Below are 20,955 nucleotides of genomic sequence, written 5' to 3' on the forward strand. Positions count from 1 at the left end.
CCCGTGAATTTGAAAAATCCCAAATGGACGAGTTGAAGGTTTCCATCAAAAATAAAGTTCCACTCGCTAATGACTGCCATAGGCAAAAAAAAAGAGTCCAACTTTGACAAGTCTAAATAACAACTGAAAGAATTGGTTCCAAATTGATGTGTCGCTGGTCGTGGCGTGGAATACAAATGGTTACGTTATCCTACACTCCTTGCGGGATGTAGGCGGATATTTTATGAAAGGCAAGTGACGTAAAACTAAACAAGATCCAAGGGCTTTCCATGTAAAATAAAACATCAGTTGGGAAAGGTATACGACTCGTTTTCTTGTCGCTGAAAATGGCGGAAGATTAAAAAAATAAAAAAGAATCTTTCCAAGAACTTTTGAAAATTTGAACGGCAATTTTTTTCGCTGATTGCAAAAGAAATCCTCATGTCATCTCTGGGCTAAATGAGAAAGAAAATTCGTTTAATGTAAAGATCTATTTTTTTTTTTTTGGTTTAAATTTTAGTTCTGGCTTCGTTTCTTTTATAGTTATCTTGTGGATTAGATGGAACCGACGATTCCGGTTGGCGGCTCCGGCCGTCTATCAGCGAGAGTGGAGCTGTTGACTGGATATATACAAGTCTCGTCTTTCTTTAAGTTATTCGTTCAGCCTTTCTTGAATAAAACCATCAAGAATTTCTTTATTTTTCTTCCTTTTCCCCGAACAATTTCTAGTAACATCTGCAAGAACACGATGCCTCGGGCTTACCGCGTGAACAAATTCGTTGCACACACGAGTTGAAACTCGTGTAAAGTGGGTTCCGCCACGTGGAGCACAAAAAAAAAAGACACGCGTTCAAAATGCGCATGGAGAAATCCCGCTCGTGCCATGTTTAAACGAAACAAATTAACGATGAGGCGGTGCCATTATTCATGCGATTTTCTTTTCGCAAAAATGGATCTGTCCATTGATAATTATCCGTTAATCCAAGGGTCTATACTCTAATCGGAGAAACGTCCTTTTCTCAAATCACAATCTCTTCCATTTAATTGACAAACCATTATAAACAAATTCCAATTCAATTCTTAAATTCCTATGCTGTTATTCCATTTGGAATGTGCGAGGCAAACGACCTCGTTCAACCGGCGCCAAACATTTTCAGCCACCAAGTTTCCCGAACTCATTTTCTTAATTGATTCGAGTTTTCTTGCTGCCGTAGGTCATGTGCACATCACAACTTGCCAAATGGCGAGCAGCGTGGCGGATAGCTCTTCGTTGATATGCAGGGTCACGCAGCTACTACACCATCAGCACAAGCAAACAGGAAACATTTTTTGTTTTGTTTTGTTTTTGTTTTGTTCTTCCTCTTTTTCACGCCCGTCTGTATACTGTGGCTGGTGTATCCTTGTGCGCCAACGAGGTGCTCCCTCGTAGTTATTGATGTTTCCCTGGAGAAAGCGTGAGCTCGTGCAAGAAGTTTCGAGCTGGGGTGGCACGAGCAAGAGAGAGACTGGCGCTGAAATCCGCATTCGTTTCCAGCGTCCGGGTGGACCGCAGTTCAGGCCAATCTTTTCTAGCCGGTTGAAAGTCGGCGTCAACTTTCGCCAAGATAGCGATGAAATGTTATGTATTTATGTGTGGCAGAATAAATACTATACACACAGAGCATACAGGGACTCTGTGTATATCGTATATGCCCGCATCGTCTCCGCCATGCGTTGCCGAATATATGCAGAAGAACATCAGCGATGCCGCTCGGGTTGGTTGTATCACGAGATAAAACAAAAGGGACCAACGTTAGCAACCAGAAAATGGGTGACAGTTGACAATCGAAATTGTTGGCGCATTAAAAAATAAAAGGAAGCCTAGCCTTATTCACGAAAGATAGCAGAATAATGTAATATCCATCCGTAAAAGAGAGAGAGAGAGAGGCTTTAAGTTTGTATACGTTAACAAGATGGCAGAGAGTAAATGATGAAGGCACGCAACCGCACACACACACACAGACCGTTCTTTCTTTCATTAGTAACTCGACATCTGCGGGGCTTAATTAACGGCTATCTATCACGTTGTCAGCTGTTATACCGTCTCCCTATACATACATACGTGGGATACATGTACACGGCCAGCTATTGAGAGTTCCACGGCTGATGTCTGGACGGATGTTTTCTATTTAATGATGGCGACTTTGTTGGCGTCACGACTTAAAGAAGTAGAAGCACAATCGACCGAGTGCACATAACACACATCCGTCTTCACGCTCAATCATTCGCTTTTCCATCTCGGTATTTTGTGCGGCAGTCCAGGCCCCCCCATTCGTTTTCCGGCTGTCGTCAAGCGACATGGATTCATTGCATCAAGTTTTGCGGAGCCCATCATCTTCTTGTGGTGTATTAAGAGGAACGTTCACAATAAAAAGTTGATGTTGCCTCTCGAAAGAAGTCGACGACGACGCATGTCTTTTTTTTTTTTCATTTTATTTCGGAAAGGAAAGAAACAAGGCCGGTTGATTTTATGCGGATGTGTATTAGATATACAGAAATACATAGAGAAAGGAAAAGAAACGAGACAGTTAGACGCACTACTATATAGTGTTAATATATATAAAAACAGACTGTCGTTCAAGTAGATATAGCCCAAGTCTATGTGACTCGGCCATCACTCGAAATACCATCGGAGCGGATAATCAATACAGTTCGCTGCAGCTGCTGTTTCTCTCCAGCTTTGCACTCGACGCCCTCTTCTCTCGTCATTTCTTTTCTCTCGTTTCTAGTCTTCAGTTTTATACTATAGTCAATCCCTTTTTTTTTTTTCTTCCCTTTTTTTTTTGGAGGGGAAACTTCTGGCAATATCACAGAGCTAAAGATTTTTTTTTTTTATTCTGAAAAAATCCCCCCTACCATTTGATAGTTATAAGACTAACTCTTTTTGTATGTGTAGGAAAATGTCGTGTACAGCTCGTCGTAGAATACACGCCCTAACTTGTGTATAGATGTACATATTCCAAAGAAACGATTTGAATGTAAGACGGAAGCCTTGGAAATCCTTCAAACGGTGAGGCTTCTTTCTTTCCCAGGGATGCGCTGAGCTTGCCAATCGCGATCAGTGTCTGGCACGTTTGCTATATATCCTTTCCTACTACTCGTTATCGATAAAAAAAAAATCCTATTGCTTTAAAAAAAATAAAATTGACGACTCCGTGACTTTTCTATACACGCTCGTCAATGCGCAGCACAGAGAACCCCCCCCCCACACACACACACACACAAAAAAAGAGAGAGATTCCAGTAGTCTCATTTTGTTGTGTGTGGAACCTTTCATGATATAGCAAAAGACGTGACTCCCCTTTTGTACAGCGATGTGTATACCCTTTGCGCGTTTGATTGGCATTATCACGAGGCACGACGGCGGCGACGCTATTGAACGAATGATGAAAGGGATGCTTTCCTCTTATTATCATGCACGCACAAATTCCTATAATCATCGCCAATATAGAACATACTCGACAAAAAAAAGTAGATGCCTTTCTTGTATGTATAGCAATTAAAATCTTGTGTTTAAGTTGCGCGCAATCAGACGTCGAAAAGTTCGTTTCACACAATTGTTCTCTATATAGACTGACTAAGGAAGTTTATTTTGCCCCCATTTGTTTTGAATGAAAAAAAAAAACGTAAAGGCCAATTTAAATGGAAAACTGTCAGCAGAATATCTACGATGGAGCAATCAATATTTTTGGAAGGTGGAATTAAAAGGCCGTTTGCATACGGTTTAGAAGAATTAGAGCAACCTTTTTTGCTTCGTTGATAGCTGAACACACACGCAAGTGATGTTTGTTTTTTTCTTCTTTAAACCAACGACTGGTCGAATAGGTAGAGAGCCAAATCTTTGCTGCTTTCTTCTTGAACCATCGGCACGAGATTAGTCAAATGACCAGACAGTTCACGAATTCGGCTGACGTGATCGGACACGAACTGATTCTCCAAGAAATCTCCAAACTTGAGTTGGATTTGAAAACACAAAAATGATTGTTAGTTCAACGTTTGTAAACACAGCAAAGTCAGATATCTCCGACTTGCATCAGAAAGTTAAATCAAAGTTGAGCGCATAACTTACGGCGGCATCCTTGGCCGAACTGTGCAGTTGGTGGACTTTGATGGCCAACGTTTGGTGATGATCGAGAGCCAATGCCAAGGCTTCTATTTCTGTCCATGGCTTGATACCATTGTTCAACTTGACATGTCGAATTTGTATTCGGCAGTCGTGTTCCGTGAGTTGGGCAATGACAAAAAAAAAATAAGAAAGTTCCGAATAGAATTAAACAGAGTCAGATCTCAACACACACACAAGTTCGCCCTTACGTTTTTGATGGAAAGGCCGTTGCTGGTATCGACGGGAGCCACGCCCGTTCCTCGTTTTCCAGCATACTTGATCAGACTAATGGCATGTTGCCACATGGTATCGGCCAGGCCTGTCCATGTACTTGCTGAATCCCAAACGGTTCTCGAAGTCCGTCTCAAAGTGGCTCGACTGTTTAAGGAAAAACGGCGTTCACTTACACGATTAGGAAGCTTTTCTTGTTATAACTTATACGTTCGTGATTTAACTGCTGGGCATAGCAAAGGTCGTGTACAGTACACGTCAATGATGGCAATTATCTAAACATCGGCCCAACTGATTTGGGCCCGTCTTAATGGCTATCGAATAACCAATTTATACGAGTCGGGCTTCATCATCATGGTGTAACGAGATATTAAGAAGGAGAAAGCCTAGACGTTAGAATTAAGCCTAAGACGACAAATCATCTCGTCTTAATGGGCGGAAATAAAATTAGAAAATTCAGCGAATGGTCAGTCGCGTATCGTATGCCATCAACGGCTTCGTTATATACTTGGGGTGTTATAGTCTATAATTATCAGCACACATATGAAATGAATGCAGAATATCACGGCTATTGATGTGCAGCATGAGATTTAGTAATACTAATTCACTAATGAATAATGTCGCAAGGTAAAAATAACCTACCATGATGGAATAGACGAAACTCTGTGCGATGTGTTCGTTAATCAAGACGTGAACCTGCGGTGTGTACTTGTGGAAATTGCTGAACGAAGCCGAGCAGGCAGTCCTATCTGTGATTTCACCAACATATTCAAAGATTAAAAAACTGTGATTTGAAGCAATAACAATATTACCGTAAATGCCGCCATCATCTTCGCTAAAGAAATCGGCTTTCAACGACAGGATGTGATCGGAACATTTGGCAGCCGAGGCGAAACGGACGCAGGCTACGATCAAGACCAAAATGCTAACGACTGACTTCATGGTAGTTTCTTTCGATGTGAATGTCGTTTCTAACGACGATTAACAAATAAGAATATAAGAAATTATTGGGTTTGCGATGCAAACGCAAATAGAAAATGGCAACTTGAAAATTGTTGACGGACGGTGGCTGACCAACGACTAGGCGAGGAATGACGGCGTTTGGTCACGACAGGGTCATATGGCGATGGACATCAGCGTGCCAGAAGTTGATAAGAAAAACGACTTAGATTATTGGCCAAGAGTTTGGGAAAAAATGTCAAACAAGGCAAGTCAAACATTATCAGTCTTCCCTCAGCAGGACAATCGTTTCGATTTTCCGGTTGGATCGGTCCAAATGACAAGGCACAAAAATAATGAAGAAAGAAAGCCTCAAATAAATAACAGAACAAGAAAACAAACGTCCCGGCAGGAGGGTCGGAACACAATAAACGATTTCAGGCTGCCACTCAATCCATATCAAACAAAAACCTTGTAACCATACAGTAGCCCTCCCCCCCTTGCACGCACATTAATATGCAAACCCGTTTCGAGAGGGGAGAAAAAGAGAGCATTGTTTAAAAAAAAAGGGAAAACTGAAAAAAAAATATATTGTGAAAAAAAAAGAAGAAGGGCAAAGTTCTGTCGCGACGTGATTCTATTTCAGAGGGGACCGTACCAAGATGTAGAAAAATTTGTCTGAAGGAAATGTAGAGTCAGAGGGCTCTGCTCTGTTGCTAGGACATTGCTGCCAGGGATGTTGATGATACTGTCACAATTGCCTACCATTGTGTGTGTGTGTCGTGGAACACACGCGCCAGTGGAAAATAGATAACACTCAAAAGCAGCTGTGTTGCAACTCGGCCCACAAAGTATAACATTACAAAAGCTGATATTTTTCGATTTGACATCATTCTAACCAAAGTATCGACAGTGCCAACATGAAGCTCAATTTCTTCTCCGCAACGGCATCGGCCCTGCTGGTGGTCTTGATTACTCAATCAGCTTATGGTACATCATCGTTTTGCTAACTGGCCTCTCTCTAAATTTGATGCTCTATCTAATATTTCAATTATTGAAATGCAGCGTCCGAGAAAGTGTCAGCCCAGGATTACGCCTACAACGTCACATGTCTCAACCATCTCCGCAGTCACATCAAGCGTGAACTCCAAGCTTCTGTTACTTACCTGGCCATGGTATGTTACAAATGAAAACTTGTATACTATATATTACTATACTCCACTTTGTCTTCGGACATCACCATGGATCCCCCAAGAATGCCCGGCATTGTTTCATTTCCAGCTAACATCTTTTTCTTGTTGTCCTCTTTGCACAATAACAGGCGGCCTGGGCCAATCATTACGCTGTTCAGCGTCCAGGTTTGGCCGATTTTTTCTTCGACAGCGCTTCGGAAGAACGTGAACACGGTTTGAAACTGCTCGGTTACCTTCGTATGCGAGGACACAACGAACTTGACATCTTACCTTCATCTCTGGTACATACAGTGTTGCCTCCTCTAGTTGGCTAAAACCCCCACTCGTCTCTTTGATCATTGCTTGTCATCCCCTTGAAGAAAAAAAAAAACGCTGATTGCAATCTCCATCTTGTGACAGGAACCCCTCAACGGCAAGTACGAATGGGAAAATTCGCTGTCTGCTCTGCGCCAAGCGTTGAAGATGGAGAAAGACGTTACCGAGTCCATCAAGAAGATAATCGACTATTGTGCCGATGCTGAGGACCATCAAGTGAGTTTGATTTTGATTACATTTCATGCACAGAGTGCACAGCTGTCTACGTGAATTGTGCAACCCAAAGTTTCAAGTGTAGGCAAAACACGTATGTATAGCACACCGGTAATGGAATGATGTATATCCTCCAATCAACGTATAGTTCTTATAGTATTAGGCCACGATTGTGTCTCTTCAAATCTTCGCACTCGCTTAAATTTAACCTTTTTCTTTCTGTTTGTTTTTCTCGTTTGTTTTTTTCTTTTCCTGTTTCTATAGTTGGCTGACTACTTGACTGGTGACTTTATGGAAGAGCAACTCAAGGGACAGCGAAACATCGCCGGACTGGCAAACACCCTGCAGGGCGTGCTCCGGAAGCAGCCGAGACTTGGCGAATGGATCTTTGACAACAACTTGTCCAAATCAAAGGCCGTTTGAAAATGGTGCCAAACTGCAATAGAGAGGACAAGTGGACGAACACTTCCAGTTTAACTTCAACGACGCGCTGCATTGCGGTCGTCGTTTTTCCTTTATTCTTTTACACCCCTCGTAGTCTCGTTTAAAAAAACAAACAAATCTTAACTAGCAACAACACCAACAAGTCATGCTATTGTAAGTGCGTAATCGCAACTGGAACAATACACATTTCCATATTTCCCCAACAAGCATCTGCGTGTGATTCACGGTCAATGATTTCAATCAAAAATAAATGGTCGGTCGATCATCAGAAACCAGACTTCCTAATTTATGGTTGACAGACTCGATGGATCCTCTCTCTCTCTCTCTGCGCAGTATATATATAAGCATCGGAATTACATCATTTCCCTGGGACGTCGTCTGCGCTTCGCAAACATTACTCGCAAAGTCTTTGGGGGTTCTGTTAAGCGCATCTGCTTGCATTAAGTCTTGAAATGCTCAGCTTCCGCCTGCCTTTTCCAGTCCCCTCACCCTATCCCGCAAGTCATTAGAGTGCGTCGTTATATTCGCGTGGGCAGAGTGCGGTGAAGCTATACCCCGTTTTCATCTTTCCATTTGAGATATGTGCGGATGTACGCCTTCGATCGATGATTGACGTTCACTTCGGCAACATCAGAGTTACTTTCAACGTCAGGGAGATATTTAATGGGGAAAAAAAAGAGAGAAAAAAGTCTTGCATAATGACAGCAGAGACCACCGCAAAAAACGGTCGGCTTTTATTTTCCCGAACGACAAGCGAACGGTTTATACGCACACCGCGTAACTGATGGAAAACAAAGGCAAAGCATTGTATCAAATAATTCATAAATCATCACGCCAACAATCGATCGGCTTTATCTTGAACACAATCGATGAGCGTCGCTTGCTTTGATGATGCTGCACACACACAGAATTTTTGACCTTTACTTGTGTACTCACCCTCCCCCCCCCTTCGGTCGTGATTGGCTTTATCACGCGTACACGGAACCAAGGGAAACATCAGCCGTGCGTGTTGTAAGTCTGTTGTTTTCCTCCCGCCCCAAACCGATTTTTTTTTTGCGTTTCCCCTGTTGGGGGGTCCTGTAAATGTATAGTCCTGCGTTATAAATAATAACGATGTCCAGCGTGTTTGTTTAAAGACACCGCGAAACAGAAAGAAAGAGAGACATGGTGCGTGATTACGGCCAAGAAAAATTCGATGACTTGCTCACGCATTTTGATCACGCCTTCCCGTGTAATTTATCATCGATTACTATTGTGAACGGGTTAAAACGAATTCAAAACCCTGGTGGCAGCTCCAAACAATAAAGAGGCATGTGAAAATTTAGTAGGCACATAAATCCGCCTCGTATAATGGCATAAGATAGATTGGCTAGAAAAGGGAACTCGCAGGCAATGGATATTTTTCGGGTGGCCTGCGTGGGAAACCCATTTGGCAGACTTTACGGTTCCCACAAACGATATCCGATAGTTGTAAAACAAATAAGAAATGCTTTGCGTTTTCACGATACGACAAGAACTATTAACGCAGCTGGTGTTCAAAAACAAATTGAGGTTAACACACGTTTTTGATGTATTCTCTTTTTAAACTATACAGTCGGCGAAGGATGGCAATTATGTGTCAACCATCAACAACTTTGTGAATTGTATAAGACACACACACACACGTTTAGGCAAGTGACTGATCGAAAAGGTAAAGAGCCAAATCGCTGCCGCTCGTCTCCTGGTACATGGGCACCAAATTGGTCATGTGACCTGCAAGCTCCCGGATGCGTTCAACGTGCTGACTAGTAAACTGGTTTTCCAGGAAATGGCTAAACTGTAATACCCCGAAAGTGAGCAAGAGCACACAGAAAAAAATCAATAAAGAATTATAAGGAAATGTAAAAAAACAAACAAAAAACAACAACAAATCATTCGGATGGAAGTGAGGCAAATAACGTACGGAAGTATCTCGGGTGTTTCCATGAAGGTGATGAATCTTGGAAGCCAAATTGTGGTGATGATCCTGGATCAAAGCGAGCGCTTCAATTTCAGTCCACGGTTTGATACCGTCGTTCAACTGCAACGAGATGTACACAAATGTACGGATGTTATACGTATACGACTCCAATTGTTTTAATGGATCTCATTGTCTATACAGGACATCTCACATTAGCGGAAAGACGAAGGCCCGTGTTCTCATCGTCCAGGATAGGAGCAACGGAACTGCCTCGCTTTCCAGTGTACTTGACTAGAGCGATGGCATCGTGCCACATTGTATCGGCCAGGTGGTCCAGGTACTTAGCAAATCCCAAACGGTTCTCAGCGTCCGTGTCAAAGTGGCTCGACATAATCGAGTAAACGAAGCTTTGAGCGATGTGCTCGTTGATCAAATTATGCACTTGCGGCAAATGTCTCTCGAACGTGCTGAAGACGGCCGTGCAAGCTGAAAAATCTATTTGTTTCCACGTGAATAGAAAAGAGACGGTGCATTAAAAAAAAGAAGGATGAGGAAGAGCGACTCTGCCGTCAGATTAGATTTGTATAAGAGCGAGTATTCCCAGCTGCTTAGATCAAAGGGAAAACTTTCGATGTAAGCCTTACCGTATTGGCTGGCGGATTCATAGCCATCGCTCCAGCCGTCGGCGCTCAGTGAGAGGAGATGATCGGAACATTTGCCCGCATGAACTAAGTTGGCGCAGCCGAACAGGGCCACTAAAATGACGGCAATTTGAGACATGAACATTCCGGCCATATGTTTGGCGTGTATACTGATGATCTGCCATTCGCTCGTTATGGCTGAAATAGGAACGAAAAGGACGTGTCTCCGTGAGCCGCAGATAACAAGCCGAGTAAATCCGCCACCAAATTGTTTTTATCGGTTGCACAGCAACAAACTCTCTCTTTTACAACAAAAGAAATATATTGTCCTCTTGTTCGGCTAGTCTTGCAGCACCGAGGCCGCCATTTGCAGGATACACAACCTTTGTGAAAGAAAGTGGTCAATCATCATCAACTGCAATTGAGTCAATTGAGTTTCGTTGGACTCAGGGTCGCCGGGCTCAGAGCGTACATGAAAGAAAAGAACATTTGACAAAAAGTCGCTTTCAATTTGATTTGGGAAGCTACGGCAATATAAGGCAAACGACTGGGAATGTTGGAGATGATAATCAGTTGAGAAACAATCGATCCTTTGACTCGACGAATATATGGCATACGTGTCCCCGTCCACGCCCGGTTGCATATATACCCACCTTGGAATCTAACTTGACGGAAATGTTTTGTCCTTCATTGAATTCATGCCAATCCAATCATTTCAATTTCCCGTGACCACGCCTATTCAGCGACCTGTCAACGGCATGCACGCGTGAAACGGTGCCTCACTTCATACGTTGGATCTCGGTCCTCGAGATGGAGAAAAGACGTCACCCAGCCAACAAGACCCAACATCGATTATTGCACCAGCTGCCCAAAGGGACGGCCATATGAGTCGGATATTGGGGTCGTCACAAACGCCTTTTTTTCTCCCTTTTTTCCAATAGTGTACAACGTCTAATCGCTTTTTTTTTTTTGCTTTTCGATTTGCTCTTGTCAAGCAATTTGCCGACGACTACTTAACACGAGTATTTTCATGCAACCGACAACAATGCCAGGATTGCCAACACGATGCACGAAGTTCTTCCTAGAACACTAACGGACTCTCTTCTAGATCGTATGGCCGTCTCAAGTATAGCAACAACAATATCGTGTTTGAAATGAAACTGAAACGTTCACAGTGTTGGGGGACGCTCGAATGACCTCTCGAAAGCTTCCGTCTCGTTTATCAGTGTGTTTATTAACTTTAAACCCGACGAAATAGGTGTCAAGGGGTTTAATAGCTCTCGACAATACAGCAGTGTGTTTGTAATGATATAATTAATAGAAGAAAGAGGGGAGCAAAAGACAAAAAAAATTAAAAAAAACAGAAGAAAAATTTGACGAATGAATAGTTGCAGCCATTACTGGTCATCAATTACTCAGAAGAAGAATCACTAAGAAGTGGAATACAAAGTGTGTTTGGTTCCATCGATTGAAAGTTACGCTGAAACTTATATCAAATAGTTGGAGAAAAAATAAAGGCAAAAAAAAAAATAATAATAATTTTTTCCCTAAAGTTTTTCCTGGACTTTTAACGAAAAAGCGCTGTTTTGATACGACATCATAAAAAGTTACAATTTGGCTTTAGCTGACGCTGCCAAAACACTATTTTTGTCGATGGGTGTAGCCAAAGGGAAGAGAGGCATGCTTTTCTTGAAAGCGGCCACGTCTTCAACGAGTTCCGTCTCTCTGATCTGTGGCGGCGGCTGCGATAAGGTGACGCCTCCGTTGGTGTGCACCACCGGTTCGGCCTTCTCCTGCGAAACGTTCGACGCCAGGATATGGACGGCCATTTTACGGCGCAATGGTGACTGGTGAAACACATATGAAGCGAAAAAGTCCAATAGTTCTTGGTGCGTGATCTGCATCAGCTCCTCAACTTCCATATCGTCACGGTCGAAGAAGTATTGCCCGGTCGTGATTTCTGACCAGTAACGCACGGCTCGGTGGCTTAGTTGTTTGGGTTTCTCCTGTCGCCGCACGGCTAGAGCAGTCTTGTGTCTTTCATATTCTTCGGCCGACATATCTTTCAAGGTTTGCTAAAATAAACAGTGACAAAATGAAAATAAAGCATAAAGGGGGGGGGGGAACGTTCAAAGAAACGGGTCAATACAATCAAGCTTTACAAGTCCTGATCGATACTAAGCTGCGACACCAAGATCAATAATTTGTTTACCTCCATGCTGTGCAGGAATGCCTCTATGCGTCCATCCACGTAGGTTGCTATATTATTCCATAAAACCGTAATTTAAAGACAAAATTATAAATCGACTTGAGTTGTTTGATTCCATACGTGGCTTTTCAGACTGGACGATGAAGCGTAAGCCTTGAACACCGTGGGCTCTTCTCACGCCGCTAAAGACGATGTAGCCCAATTGTTCTTGGGTACGCAGGACATTGAAACAAGGCTCCTTCAGGATTTGCATGGCAAGTTCGAGTAACATGTTGGAGCGCTTGTCTTCTAAGCCGAGTTGTAGGTACGTTTCGACGCAGTGCGTGGCGTGAACATCATTGTCAGCACAGTACAAGAAGTTGGCACCTGACGTCCAAACAAAAACAAAACAATGAACGAAACATTAGTGCTTAATGAAACAGAATGTGCGTTAATACTGTCACTTTTACCGTTATTCATTTGAACTTCGCGGTCGCGGATCAGTTGGCACGGAAGCAATGGTTTAGTAGCAAAATGAGTTTTGAGGCCCGATTCTACTGTATCAACCATGTCCATGGCTTGCTGTATTCATAAATTTTTGAAATCCAATCAAATGTTAACCATTCGCACTAATCTTCTGAAATAGACCAAGAGAATTAAAGTCTACCTGCTTAGTAAGGTTTCCATGGAATAGGAATTCCAGGTGGAGTTGGGAAAAGAGAAACGGTATGAACGACTGGAGTGATTCCACTGTCAAATCATCGGTGGAGTTCAGTAGATCCGTTTTAGACCAGGCCCTTTCCGCTAGAAGCATGTTCGTGTGGTACGTAGCATGTTGATATGGCTGCTCAGCTCTGTCGGCATGGCAGCGTGAAGATTTCAAAATGCATTTCTTTTTCTATTTCACGTTCACTCTATTACCTGAAGTTTTGCAATGCCCGAACATAAGACTCTTTAAGAATTCTGAAGCGTTGGGGGTCGACCGTAAATGTTGTCAACTTTTCAATCAACTTTTGCAATAGGGTTGGCAACTTATCGTTGTAACCCTTGAGGCTCAGCTTTCACAATCGAAAGAAAAAGAAGCATTGGATTAGATTCCAAGAGGAATAGAAATTGATTGCTAACCTGGAGGCCATATTTGGTACTCTGAAGAGCATAGCCTAATCCAGCAACCTCAGCCGCATAGGTAAATTCATTTAAAGCATCATGGAACAAGCTTGCGAGCAGACAAACTTGCGAGCAGCGCAAAGGATCCAAATAAGCTATAGGACTGATTTTTTATAGATAAGAATGTTTAGGTTTATCTTTGATGTATTTTTGAAAGAAATTTTGTTGTTGTTGGTACCTGAACATTTCGATGTAGACTACCGCTTTGGGAAGCAGAAACTCGGTATCCTGTTTGAACCACACGCGACTCAGTTGACTGTTTTTTAAGATGATTGGCCATGGCTGAGGCTAAAAAAAAAAGAATTGCTTCATCAAACGCATGCATAGAATGATTCAAATGCTTGGCTACTTCTTCTCTGGTCACTAAATCGAGTTTTTCAGGGATAAACTCGTTACGGTGCGGCATATGCAGCTTTTCCGATAGCCCAGCATTCTTCCATGCTTCTATGTCCTTGGAGTCAATCTTCTCCAATTTGTATGACGTCCCATACCAAACTTCCTTCGAATCGGCAACAGATTCGAACTTTTTACCTATTACAGCAATACTAAGTCACACAAACAAAGTAAATCTGTAAGTTTTGTATGCAATAAATCATTCGACATGACCAACCGTATGTTTTCTGGTGTCAGCATGTCTAATACAGATGTGACTAAATCTGGTTTCCATTCTTTGAAAGAGTAATCGCCACTAATGACTTCCTCCATGGGGTAGTACTGAAGCTTCGAAGCTAGACTGCACACATATGACTGCGGCTTTTCCTTGTCTTTGAAGCGGAATTGCACTCTGGAAAGACCTTCTAATTCATCAAATACCCATTTCTGAGGTTCGAGCTTCCTTAACATATTCAAGTACTAAGGAAAAAAAGAAACATAAGAGTACTGTAGAAGAAAAGAAAAATATTTGGAAATGAACAAAGCAATCTTACTTGGAAAGCTAGGGTTACTATGTCGTCAACATGCTCAATACCATCTTCAGTCAAATCGACATTTATTCCGAAAAAGGCGAAACCCTTAGCTCCGCTGCTTTCTCCTGCCATGAGCGAGTTGACCCATCCTCGACTCTTTAGTTCGGATAATAAACTACCCGGTCCTTCGTGTCCAATCAAATGGCTAAGGTAACGTTCCGGCTTATAAACAAATGAGATCAATTAGTTGTAAAAACGTATCTTCGTAATAATTATTAACGCACTTGGGTTTCATAATGTTCCCTCATGTCAGGTACAGGGAAGGTAATATTCAAGTTACGAATATCTTTGACTGGGACCACCAGGCCTTTCACTTGCAGGTTTTCCGGACCGAACGGATGTTCTTTCCACTCAGGTGATTCTACATTTTTATTCTCAACTTCGGAAAACAATCCGACGCAGAGTTTTTCAAGTTCATCTAGTGACTCTAAATAAAGCACGATTTCGTAAGTATTGATGGTATAGAACTTGTAGTTACGGACAAATTACTTACCTTGCCCTAAGACAACTAAGGACATCAAATTTGCCGAATACCATTTCTTATGGAACTTCAACAATTCTTCGCGAACTTGTATTCCTCTTTCTTTGGGAATTGTGTCTAACGTGTCTTTGTTACCAGTACCGAACTTTGAATAAGGATGATTGGGATTAGAAGTCGATTTGTCGAGCTGCGAAAGACGCCAAGCGTCGCTAGGGATATTTTTGACATGTTCGGAATCTACGGCGTTGACTTCCCTATCTGTTGCGCTCTCAGTGAATAGCGGCGTAAGGAAAAACTGAGCGAAACGATCTAACGCAGCTGATAACTGGAGGGGAACAACATCAAAATAATAATTGGTGTGATCTGAGGCTGTGAAAGCATTGGAACTTCCACCTGAAAGACAAAAACCAAATTTATTGGAATTCAAACAAACTTTTAATAAACTAATATATAAGAAGCTAATGATCTCATTTTTACCATGTTCACTAAGAAATCGTGGATACTCATTTTCTACTGGATATTTTTCTGTTCCTAAAAAAAGCATATGTTCACAGAAGTGAGCAAGTCCTGGTAAGTCATGGGGGTCACACATATGCCCTAATAATTAAGGGGGAAAAAATTACTAAAAAATATAAGTACCCATCATTATGTAACTAAAGAACTACATACCAACATTGACCTCCATAGCAGCAGCAGATTTATCAGTTGAAGGGTCACTTATAAGTAAAATTTTCATCTCATTCTTCAACATTAGTCCCCTGTATTCTCTTTTATCTTGCTCAGATTTTACTATGTTATCCCACCGTTTATAAGAATGATTTCCATCCATTTTGACTATGGGTGATGAAGAACTTTGCCTGAATAGAAATAGATTAGTAGCAAAGGCTCTAGAACCAAACTAGAGCTGAAATTACCTGGTAAGCAAGGTCAAATTTCCAAACAATATTTTGGACCGCAAGTTCACCTTGCAGGATATTCGAGCAAAGTTAACTATATCGACTACCACGGAAAAAGAAGAAAATAGCATCCGCATTAAAAAGAAGGCGTGGTTTTATACTTAGACCAAAACTTTTAAGTAAACACATCTATCTAGAGATAACAAATAGGGCGCATCAACGAACCAGTCAAGAAGCAATACGGTTTGAAGTTTCGTAAAATTTTAAGATGTACTACTATTTTTTGATGACTCTTAAAATCTTCATTTGCTGTCGTCTGCGACAAACAGCTTGTGCATCTGCATGTTTGACGGTTTGAATTGAGGATCATTTTCTTTTCAATAATATTGCGTAAAACATAAATTATTAGAAAATTTTATATGCCTAATTTATTGAAAAGTACAAAATTACTATTTTTAAGAGCCACAATAAGCTCCCTTGTTTCTTGGGCAACCTTGTTATTACGAATTTTTTTTTGGTGATTGGCAGACGATGTTGAAAATAAAAAAGCTTAGTCTGCCAGTGCCATTGGTTTCGAACCCGAAAGGACGAGAGTACTGAAGCTTTTCGTTAACTGTGAAACTCTTAACAGTTTGATATATTCTATTCTTGAAGTTTGCGGTATTCGGGCATGTTTGTCATTCCTGTCTTACAGACGTGTACATTCCTCGAAGCAGACACCAGAATTTCTTTACATTTCCCAACAGCTTAACTAACAGTGAATTTGCGTGGTTGGTGTTATTCGAATGTCGTCACCGGGAAAAAAGCACGAAACAGACGAACAGTCCACCGTTAAAATAGGTGACTGTGATAACCATGAAATTTTTTTTGTAATCGATGAAGTCGGTTCTGAAGATGGTAATGAAGTGAGCAGCGGAGATGAGCCACAAGTTTTATTTATAAAAGGAGAATCTTGCCAAGTTATATCTGAGAACTCATTGTCAGGACCTAGTGACAATGCATATACTGCAGTTAAAGAAGCACAAGAAGATGATGAAAAGGAGATAATACCTAGTGATATAGCCTCTACTCCAGTTAAAGAAGAGCAAGAAGATGATGAACCTGAGATAATTTTTTCTAGTGAAAATCCAGTTGTTTCATTACCTGTTTTAAGATCAGAATCTGCTAACACAACACCAAGTGAAACATTGACTACCAAAAATGACCATTCTGTAAATTTTAACTTTTAAATTACTTAGAAAATTTATAAGGTGTTCAGACTGATAAACTAAATTTCTTTAGGCAGTTCAGGAAAATGTTCCACCCAATGATAATAAACCAGGGATAATTTTCTTTGAAGATGCATCTGGAATGTTTTGCTTGGATACTACACCAGAAGAAAGCAAAGAGAAACCAATGGGTCCAAGATTCACAAGAGTATTATCTTATAGTTCTAAAAAATAATACCAATTCATGGAATTTTCCAACTAAAACCTTTATTGGATTGCTTTGTAATTGGGTTACTCCACCCCTGCTTATTCAGGAGTTCAGCTCAACTCTAAAATCTGAAGAAGATGCAGTATACTCTACGGGAGATGGCACTAAACAAGACAATAGATGCTTTAATTGTTCAGGTGACCACACCATGATGAACTGCCCATTTCCAAAAAACCAAAAAGAAATTTCAAAAAACCGTTCTATGTTTTTGAAGCATCAGCCAAGGATGTAATGCGAAATACTTTTTGCGTCATTTGTGTTATCATGTGTTAGTTAATTGACAACTTGAATTATTTTAGGAATCGTTATCATGTTGACAAACCTAGCAAATTCGATCATTTTACTCCCGGCGTCATCAGTAAGGAGTTACGGAATGCTCTTGGCTTAAGAAGCTCAGATATTCCGTTACATGTGTATCAAATGCGGATTTTGGGATATCCCCCTGGATGGATAGAGCATATAAAACAGTATTCCTCTGGACTAGAAATGATCGACTTCGCATCAGCCACCTCATCTTCAACGGAAGGAATTCAAAAAGTAACTTATGACTATGACGAAATTATTGACTATCCTGGCTTCAACGTTCCGGTTGACCGTGGTGTGCGTGATGTAAGATAATTTAAATGTTTAGTTAAATAGGAACAACATTGTATCTTACTTTTCTAATGAATCAATAATAGGAATGGCGTTATTTGAACTTTCCTCCCATGCAAGATTACAATTCCAAAGAGGTACTCATTGGGAATTTGAAGATGCATAACAATACGCAGATAAATTCAACAGAAGATTCTGGCACCATTTTGGTTAGTAGTTTCTTCGGCAAATTATGGACGGAATTTTTTTTCCCCTTTATAAAAAAAAAAATATATTTGTGTATTTCTTCATTTTTTTCTTTATTATTTTTTCCGTTTTTTTCATTTGTTTGTTTGTTTTGCTATAATCCTTTTTTTTTACCTTATGCTATTTTATATTGTATTTATGTTTATTCAATTTATTTATTTGTTTTTATTATTATTATTTTTATTTATTATTATTATTATTATTATTATTATTATTATTTATTATTATTATTTATTATTTTTATTTATTATATTTATTCCCTTTTAGGATATTATTGATATGGACACATCCATAGAAGACCTCGAAGAGCAGCGCAAGGCCTTACTTGCAGAGTTGGATCAGGATGATGATAACGAAGAGAATGATGTTCGAAATCCGACCATCGAAGTATCCGGCGATTTTGCTGATGTTTGCAGCTTGGAAGAGAGCCAATCCAAAAATCCAACGAATGAAGTCGTCGTAGAGAGATCTATTCAAACAATCAATCTTGCATCTCCTTTGTCAGAAGAGTTGCCAGTGAAGGATGAAAGCACTAATATCGACGACCAGAACCTCTCTCCGAAAAAAAGCAAACTTTTGGCAATGGGAACGCCGGTCTCAATACGATATTCCCCTTACAACACCTTGCCACCAAGAGATAAATTTGCGCAAAATGGATGCTTTGGGACTATGGGCGAACTTGTATTGTATGAAAATCTTCCAAATAGCACCGGTGCTTTTCAAAAGATGCGATCTCTTCTTCAGAAAGTAAGGAAAGTCTTCAACAAGAAATAATGCAAACAAGCATTCTGAATTTGATTGAAAATGTATATATTTCCTCGACAAAATTTTGAACCATTATCATCTTCGGAACTGACGTCGAAACTTTTCGAAATAAAAATCATCACTCGCCTTATCATGCTCCTTTTTCCCACTCGCATTGTCTATTCTTCTAGGTAACTCAACAGGAACACTGACGACTGGTTTAACAGAAGCTTCTGCACGCTTTTTCCGTGGTGGACCTGATTCTTCAATGTTAACTAGGGATAAGGGAAATTATTAGAAACTGACTGATGAGAAGTTTATATGAAACTGCTTCTCACATCTGTTGTGCTGAACAAAGTTAACGGCCATGTTAGTTGGGACAAACATAGATGGGCCATCTTTTTTCCTCAATCTTTCTTGTAGTAGCTTTTGCTTGGCTTCTTCAGTTGCTTCTATGTTTTTAATTTTTGCCCTTGAAAAGAAACAGATGGTCATGTCAAAACTAATTCATGTGTTATGTTGCCATACTCAATGCCTAGATCAACTTCTGGAATCCCACTAAGCATTTGGTTGGATAACATTTCTTCTGATTGGATACTAGATTTCATCCTTAGGTATTCAGGTACAGAGGAAAAGGCTATCTCCTCTGGCGTCAAGTATTTGTTAGCTTTATCTTCATCTTCTTGCATTAGACCTTTCCTTTTTGCAAGCTGTTCCTCAATGTATTTCATCCTATTAAGTAATATGTTGTTAAAAATTATTATGGTTAAAATCTTAAAACATTTGCTCCCACGTTTACATACATTTCAGCATCTTCATCTCGAGTGTTTGTCTCTACTGAAAACTGAGTACCTATCCCAGTTTCATATGCATCGTCCACTAATGAACTACTTTGTTTCCCAGCTTTAACAGCTTTCATGTCAGCCATTCCACCCGTTGTGACTTTAAATGGATCAGTCTTTATTTCATAGACTCAATTAGTTTATAATAAATTTCTTTACTGCAGAAACAAAAATAGGCTCACCACTGTAACTTCTTCTTCAATAGTTATCTTTTTTCCAAGTGCCAAAGCAACAGCACTGATTCCATGAGGTCTTTCTCTCAGTTTTTGCAACTCTTTTGTTTCTTCCAACTTGGTTCTATAAGCCATGAAATTCTGTTACAATTTTGAATGTAAAACACGATTGAAATGAAATGCCTCACAATACGTCGATTTCATCACTACCATCACTAGGATCTTCGTCTTTTCCTTCAACATCAATGCGTTGTCTCAGAGGCTTTCTCTTAGGTTTCTTGAATTTGAAATCTTGTACAACATTGCTTGAATCACGATTACCGATTTCTTCCATTTTTGTTTTTTGTTTGTTTTGTTTCTTTTTCACTTTACGGCGTCTTCGTATTCAGACGAAACTTCTGAGTTCTGACTATAGGTCTTTTGTTTTTCCTTGAAGTACAGTGTTGCCGTATGTCGACGAGGAAGGCCTTTACGAATTTGTTAAGAATTTAAATTTTGAAAAGCGGAAAGCGCATGCGCATCTGATAGTTCTGGCAGATTACAAACACACTACAGATTACAAAGTATAATCTATGACTCTGGTTCTGGCACTGGGATAGACGTTCCGAGTTCTGGCCCCGATCACATTCTAATCGGGGATACCGCTAAGCTTCCCCGATAAAAATGAATCGGGGAAGTTCGGTGCGGGGATTTCTTTTTTCGGTGCGGAACGGTGCTATAATCGGTGCTGCACCGATAGCACCGTTTCAGCCATAGGGGGTTAGTCTTACCAGTGACCTTGTATTCACCGTATCACGGCGATCGTGTACCTTGCTATTATATCATGGTAAAACCACAGAATAAAAAAAATGAGACATTATAAGTTTCTAAAATAGCAAGAGCGAAGCGCGTACCCCCATTGTTTTACGAGCGCACCTTGGTGTTTTAAGACATAGCCTTCTCTATTTAGGAAGCCGAAAGGTTTGGGCTTTTTTTGGAAGCAATTTTGGCTTCCCTACCTCCAATTTTGCCCATCTTTCAAGTAGACCCACGGGAGCCGTTTTATCGCCTAGTGGCGATTTTAAAAAGTTAACTTTTCGATCGATATGAATTCGTTCAAAAAAAAACTTTATTGTACGGCTGCACGTGTTGAATGGCTGCGAATG

At 40.7% G+C, this 20,955-nt stretch overlaps 6 protein-coding genes across 6 annotated transcripts; 2 read left to right on the plus strand and 4 right to left on the minus strand.

The window, feature by feature from the left end:
- Positions 1–3,587: 3,587 nt before the first annotated feature.
- Positions 3,588–5,560, minus strand: LOC116926352 (ferritin heavy chain). The gene is given in 7 exon segments (XM_032933210.2): positions 3,588–3,969; positions 4,088–4,204; positions 4,333–4,443; positions 4,445–4,501; positions 4,997–5,103; positions 5,167–5,325; positions 5,400–5,560. Coding segments are annotated over 6 exon segments (672 nt in total). The 5' UTR covers positions 5,297–5,325; positions 5,400–5,560; the 3' UTR covers positions 3,588–3,819.
- A 561-nt stretch (positions 5,561–6,121) lies between these two features.
- LOC116926355 (ferritin subunit) lies at positions 6,122–7,661 on the plus strand. The gene is made up of 5 exons (XM_032933213.2): positions 6,122–6,283; positions 6,359–6,468; positions 6,615–6,767; positions 6,886–7,017; positions 7,279–7,661. The coding sequence occupies exons 1-5, from the start codon at positions 6,214–6,216 to the stop codon at positions 7,435–7,437; spliced, it is 624 nt and encodes a 207-aa protein (XP_032789104.1). The 5' UTR covers positions 6,122–6,213; the 3' UTR covers positions 7,438–7,661.
- Positions 7,662–9,004: 1,343 nt separating this feature from the next.
- On the minus strand, positions 9,005–10,223 carry LOC116926347 (ferritin heavy chain). The gene is made up of 4 exons (XM_032933206.2): positions 10,042–10,223; positions 9,609–9,892; positions 9,401–9,517; positions 9,005–9,274 (listed from the first exon to the last, which is right to left on the minus strand). Exons 1-4 carry the CDS (start codon positions 10,190–10,192, stop codon positions 9,125–9,127), a joined length of 702 nt encoding a protein of 233 aa, XP_032789097.2. The 5' UTR covers positions 10,193–10,223; the 3' UTR covers positions 9,005–9,124.
- A 1,028-nt stretch (positions 10,224–11,251) lies between these two features.
- Positions 11,252–16,120, minus strand: LOC116926288 (insulin-degrading enzyme). Its single transcript, XM_032933124.2, has 17 exons — positions 15,961–16,120; positions 15,754–15,838; positions 15,509–15,696; positions 15,317–15,436; positions 14,852–15,232; positions 14,583–14,785; positions 14,320–14,520; positions 14,004–14,245; positions 13,743–13,938; positions 13,572–13,681; positions 13,352–13,496; positions 13,148–13,284; positions 12,894–13,080; positions 12,697–12,808; positions 12,368–12,613; positions 12,251–12,297; positions 11,252–12,113 (listed from the first exon to the last, which is right to left on the minus strand). Exons 1-17 carry the CDS (start codon positions 16,103–16,105, stop codon positions 11,646–11,648), a joined length of 3,213 nt encoding a protein of 1,070 aa, XP_032789015.2. The 5' UTR covers positions 16,106–16,120; the 3' UTR covers positions 11,252–11,645.
- Positions 16,121–16,277: 157 nt separating this feature from the next.
- LOC116926307 (zinc finger CCHC domain-containing protein 8 homolog) lies at positions 16,278–18,946 on the plus strand. The gene is made up of 6 exons (XM_032933150.2): positions 16,278–16,946; positions 17,017–17,151; positions 17,258–17,439; positions 17,511–17,820; positions 17,892–18,014; positions 18,319–18,946. The coding sequence occupies exons 1-6, from the start codon at positions 16,521–16,523 to the stop codon at positions 18,823–18,825; spliced, it is 1,683 nt and encodes a 560-aa protein (XP_032789041.2). The 5' UTR covers positions 16,278–16,520; the 3' UTR covers positions 18,826–18,946.
- Positions 18,845–20,279, minus strand: LOC116926337 (telomere length and silencing protein 1 homolog). Its single transcript, XM_032933192.2, has 6 exons — positions 19,999–20,279; positions 19,820–19,934; positions 19,599–19,753; positions 19,324–19,527; positions 19,134–19,267; positions 18,845–19,070 (listed from the first exon to the last, which is right to left on the minus strand). The coding sequence occupies exons 1-6, from the start codon at positions 20,142–20,144 to the stop codon at positions 18,892–18,894; spliced, it is 933 nt and encodes a 310-aa protein (XP_032789083.1). The 5' UTR covers positions 20,145–20,279; the 3' UTR covers positions 18,845–18,891.
- Positions 20,280–20,955: the final 676 nt, after the last annotated feature.

This window comes from Daphnia magna, linkage group LG7 (assembly GCF_020631705.1).
Source record: "Daphnia magna isolate NIES linkage group LG7, ASM2063170v1.1, whole genome shotgun sequence".
In the NCBI taxonomy this organism is placed as follows: domain Eukaryota; kingdom Metazoa; phylum Arthropoda; class Branchiopoda; order Diplostraca; family Daphniidae; genus Daphnia; species Daphnia magna.

What these genes read in the sequence shown, in the direction of transcription:
- LOC116926355 (XM_032933213.2), top strand. Translation starts at nt 6,214, where the DNA reads ATGAAGCTCAATTTCTTCTCCGCAACGGCATCGGCCCTGCTGGTGGTC. An exon ending in GATTACTCAATCAGCTTATG is followed by an intron (nt 6,284 to 6,358) that starts GTACATCATCGT and finishes ATTGAAATGCAG; the next exon opens with CGTCCGAGAAAGTGTCAGCC. An exon ending in CCGATGCTGAGGACCATCAA is followed by an intron (nt 7,018 to 7,278) that starts GTGAGTTTGATT and finishes CTGTTTCTATAG; the next exon opens with TTGGCTGACTACTTGACTGG.
- LOC116926347 (XM_032933206.2), bottom strand. Translation starts at nt 10,192, where the DNA reads ATGGCCGGAATGTTCATGTCTCAAATTGCCGTCATTTTAGTGGCCCTG. An exon ending in TGAATCCGCCAGCCAATACG is followed by an intron (nt 9,893 to 10,041) that starts GTAAGGCTTACA and finishes GGAAACAAATAG; the next exon opens with ATTTTTCAGCTTGCACGGCC. An exon ending in GAAACACCCGAGATACTTCC is followed by an intron (nt 9,275 to 9,400) that starts GTACGTTATTTG and finishes GGGGTATTACAG; the next exon opens with TTTAGCCATTTCCTGGAAAA.
- LOC116926288 (XM_032933124.2), bottom strand. Translation starts at nt 16,105, where the DNA reads ATGATCCTCAATTCAAACCGTCAAACATGCAGATGCACAAGCTGTTTG. An exon ending in GGGAACATTATGAAACCCAA is followed by an intron (nt 14,521 to 14,582) that starts GTGCGTTAATAA and finishes TTTGTTTATAAG; the next exon opens with CCGGAACGTTACCTTAGCCA. An exon ending in ATGGAAACCTTACTAAGCAG is followed by an intron (nt 12,809 to 12,893) that starts GTAGACTTTAAT and finishes TTATGAATACAG; the next exon opens with CAAGCCATGGACATGGTTGA.
- LOC116926307 (XM_032933150.2), top strand. Translation starts at nt 16,521, where the DNA reads ATGTCGTCACCGGGAAAAAAGCACGAAACAGACGAACAGTCCACCGTT. An exon ending in CTACCAAAAATGACCATTCT is followed by an intron (nt 16,947 to 17,016) that starts GTAAATTTTAAC and finishes AAATTTCTTTAG; the next exon opens with GCAGTTCAGGAAAATGTTCC. An exon ending in AAGATTCTGGCACCATTTTG is followed by an intron (nt 18,015 to 18,318) that starts GTTAGTAGTTTC and finishes ATTCCCTTTTAG; the next exon opens with GATATTATTGATATGGACAC.
- LOC116926337 (XM_032933192.2), bottom strand. Translation starts at nt 20,144, where the DNA reads ATGGAAGAAATCGGTAATCGTGATTCAAGCAATGTTGTACAAGATTTC. An exon ending in TTGAAGAAGAAGTTACAGTG is followed by an intron (nt 19,754 to 19,819) that starts GTGAGCCTATTT and finishes TATGAAATAAAG; the next exon opens with ACTGATCCATTTAAAGTCAC. An exon ending in GAAGTTGATCTAGGCATTGA is followed by an intron (nt 19,268 to 19,323) that starts GTATGGCAACAT and finishes TTTCTTTTCAAG; the next exon opens with GGCAAAAATTAAAAACATAG.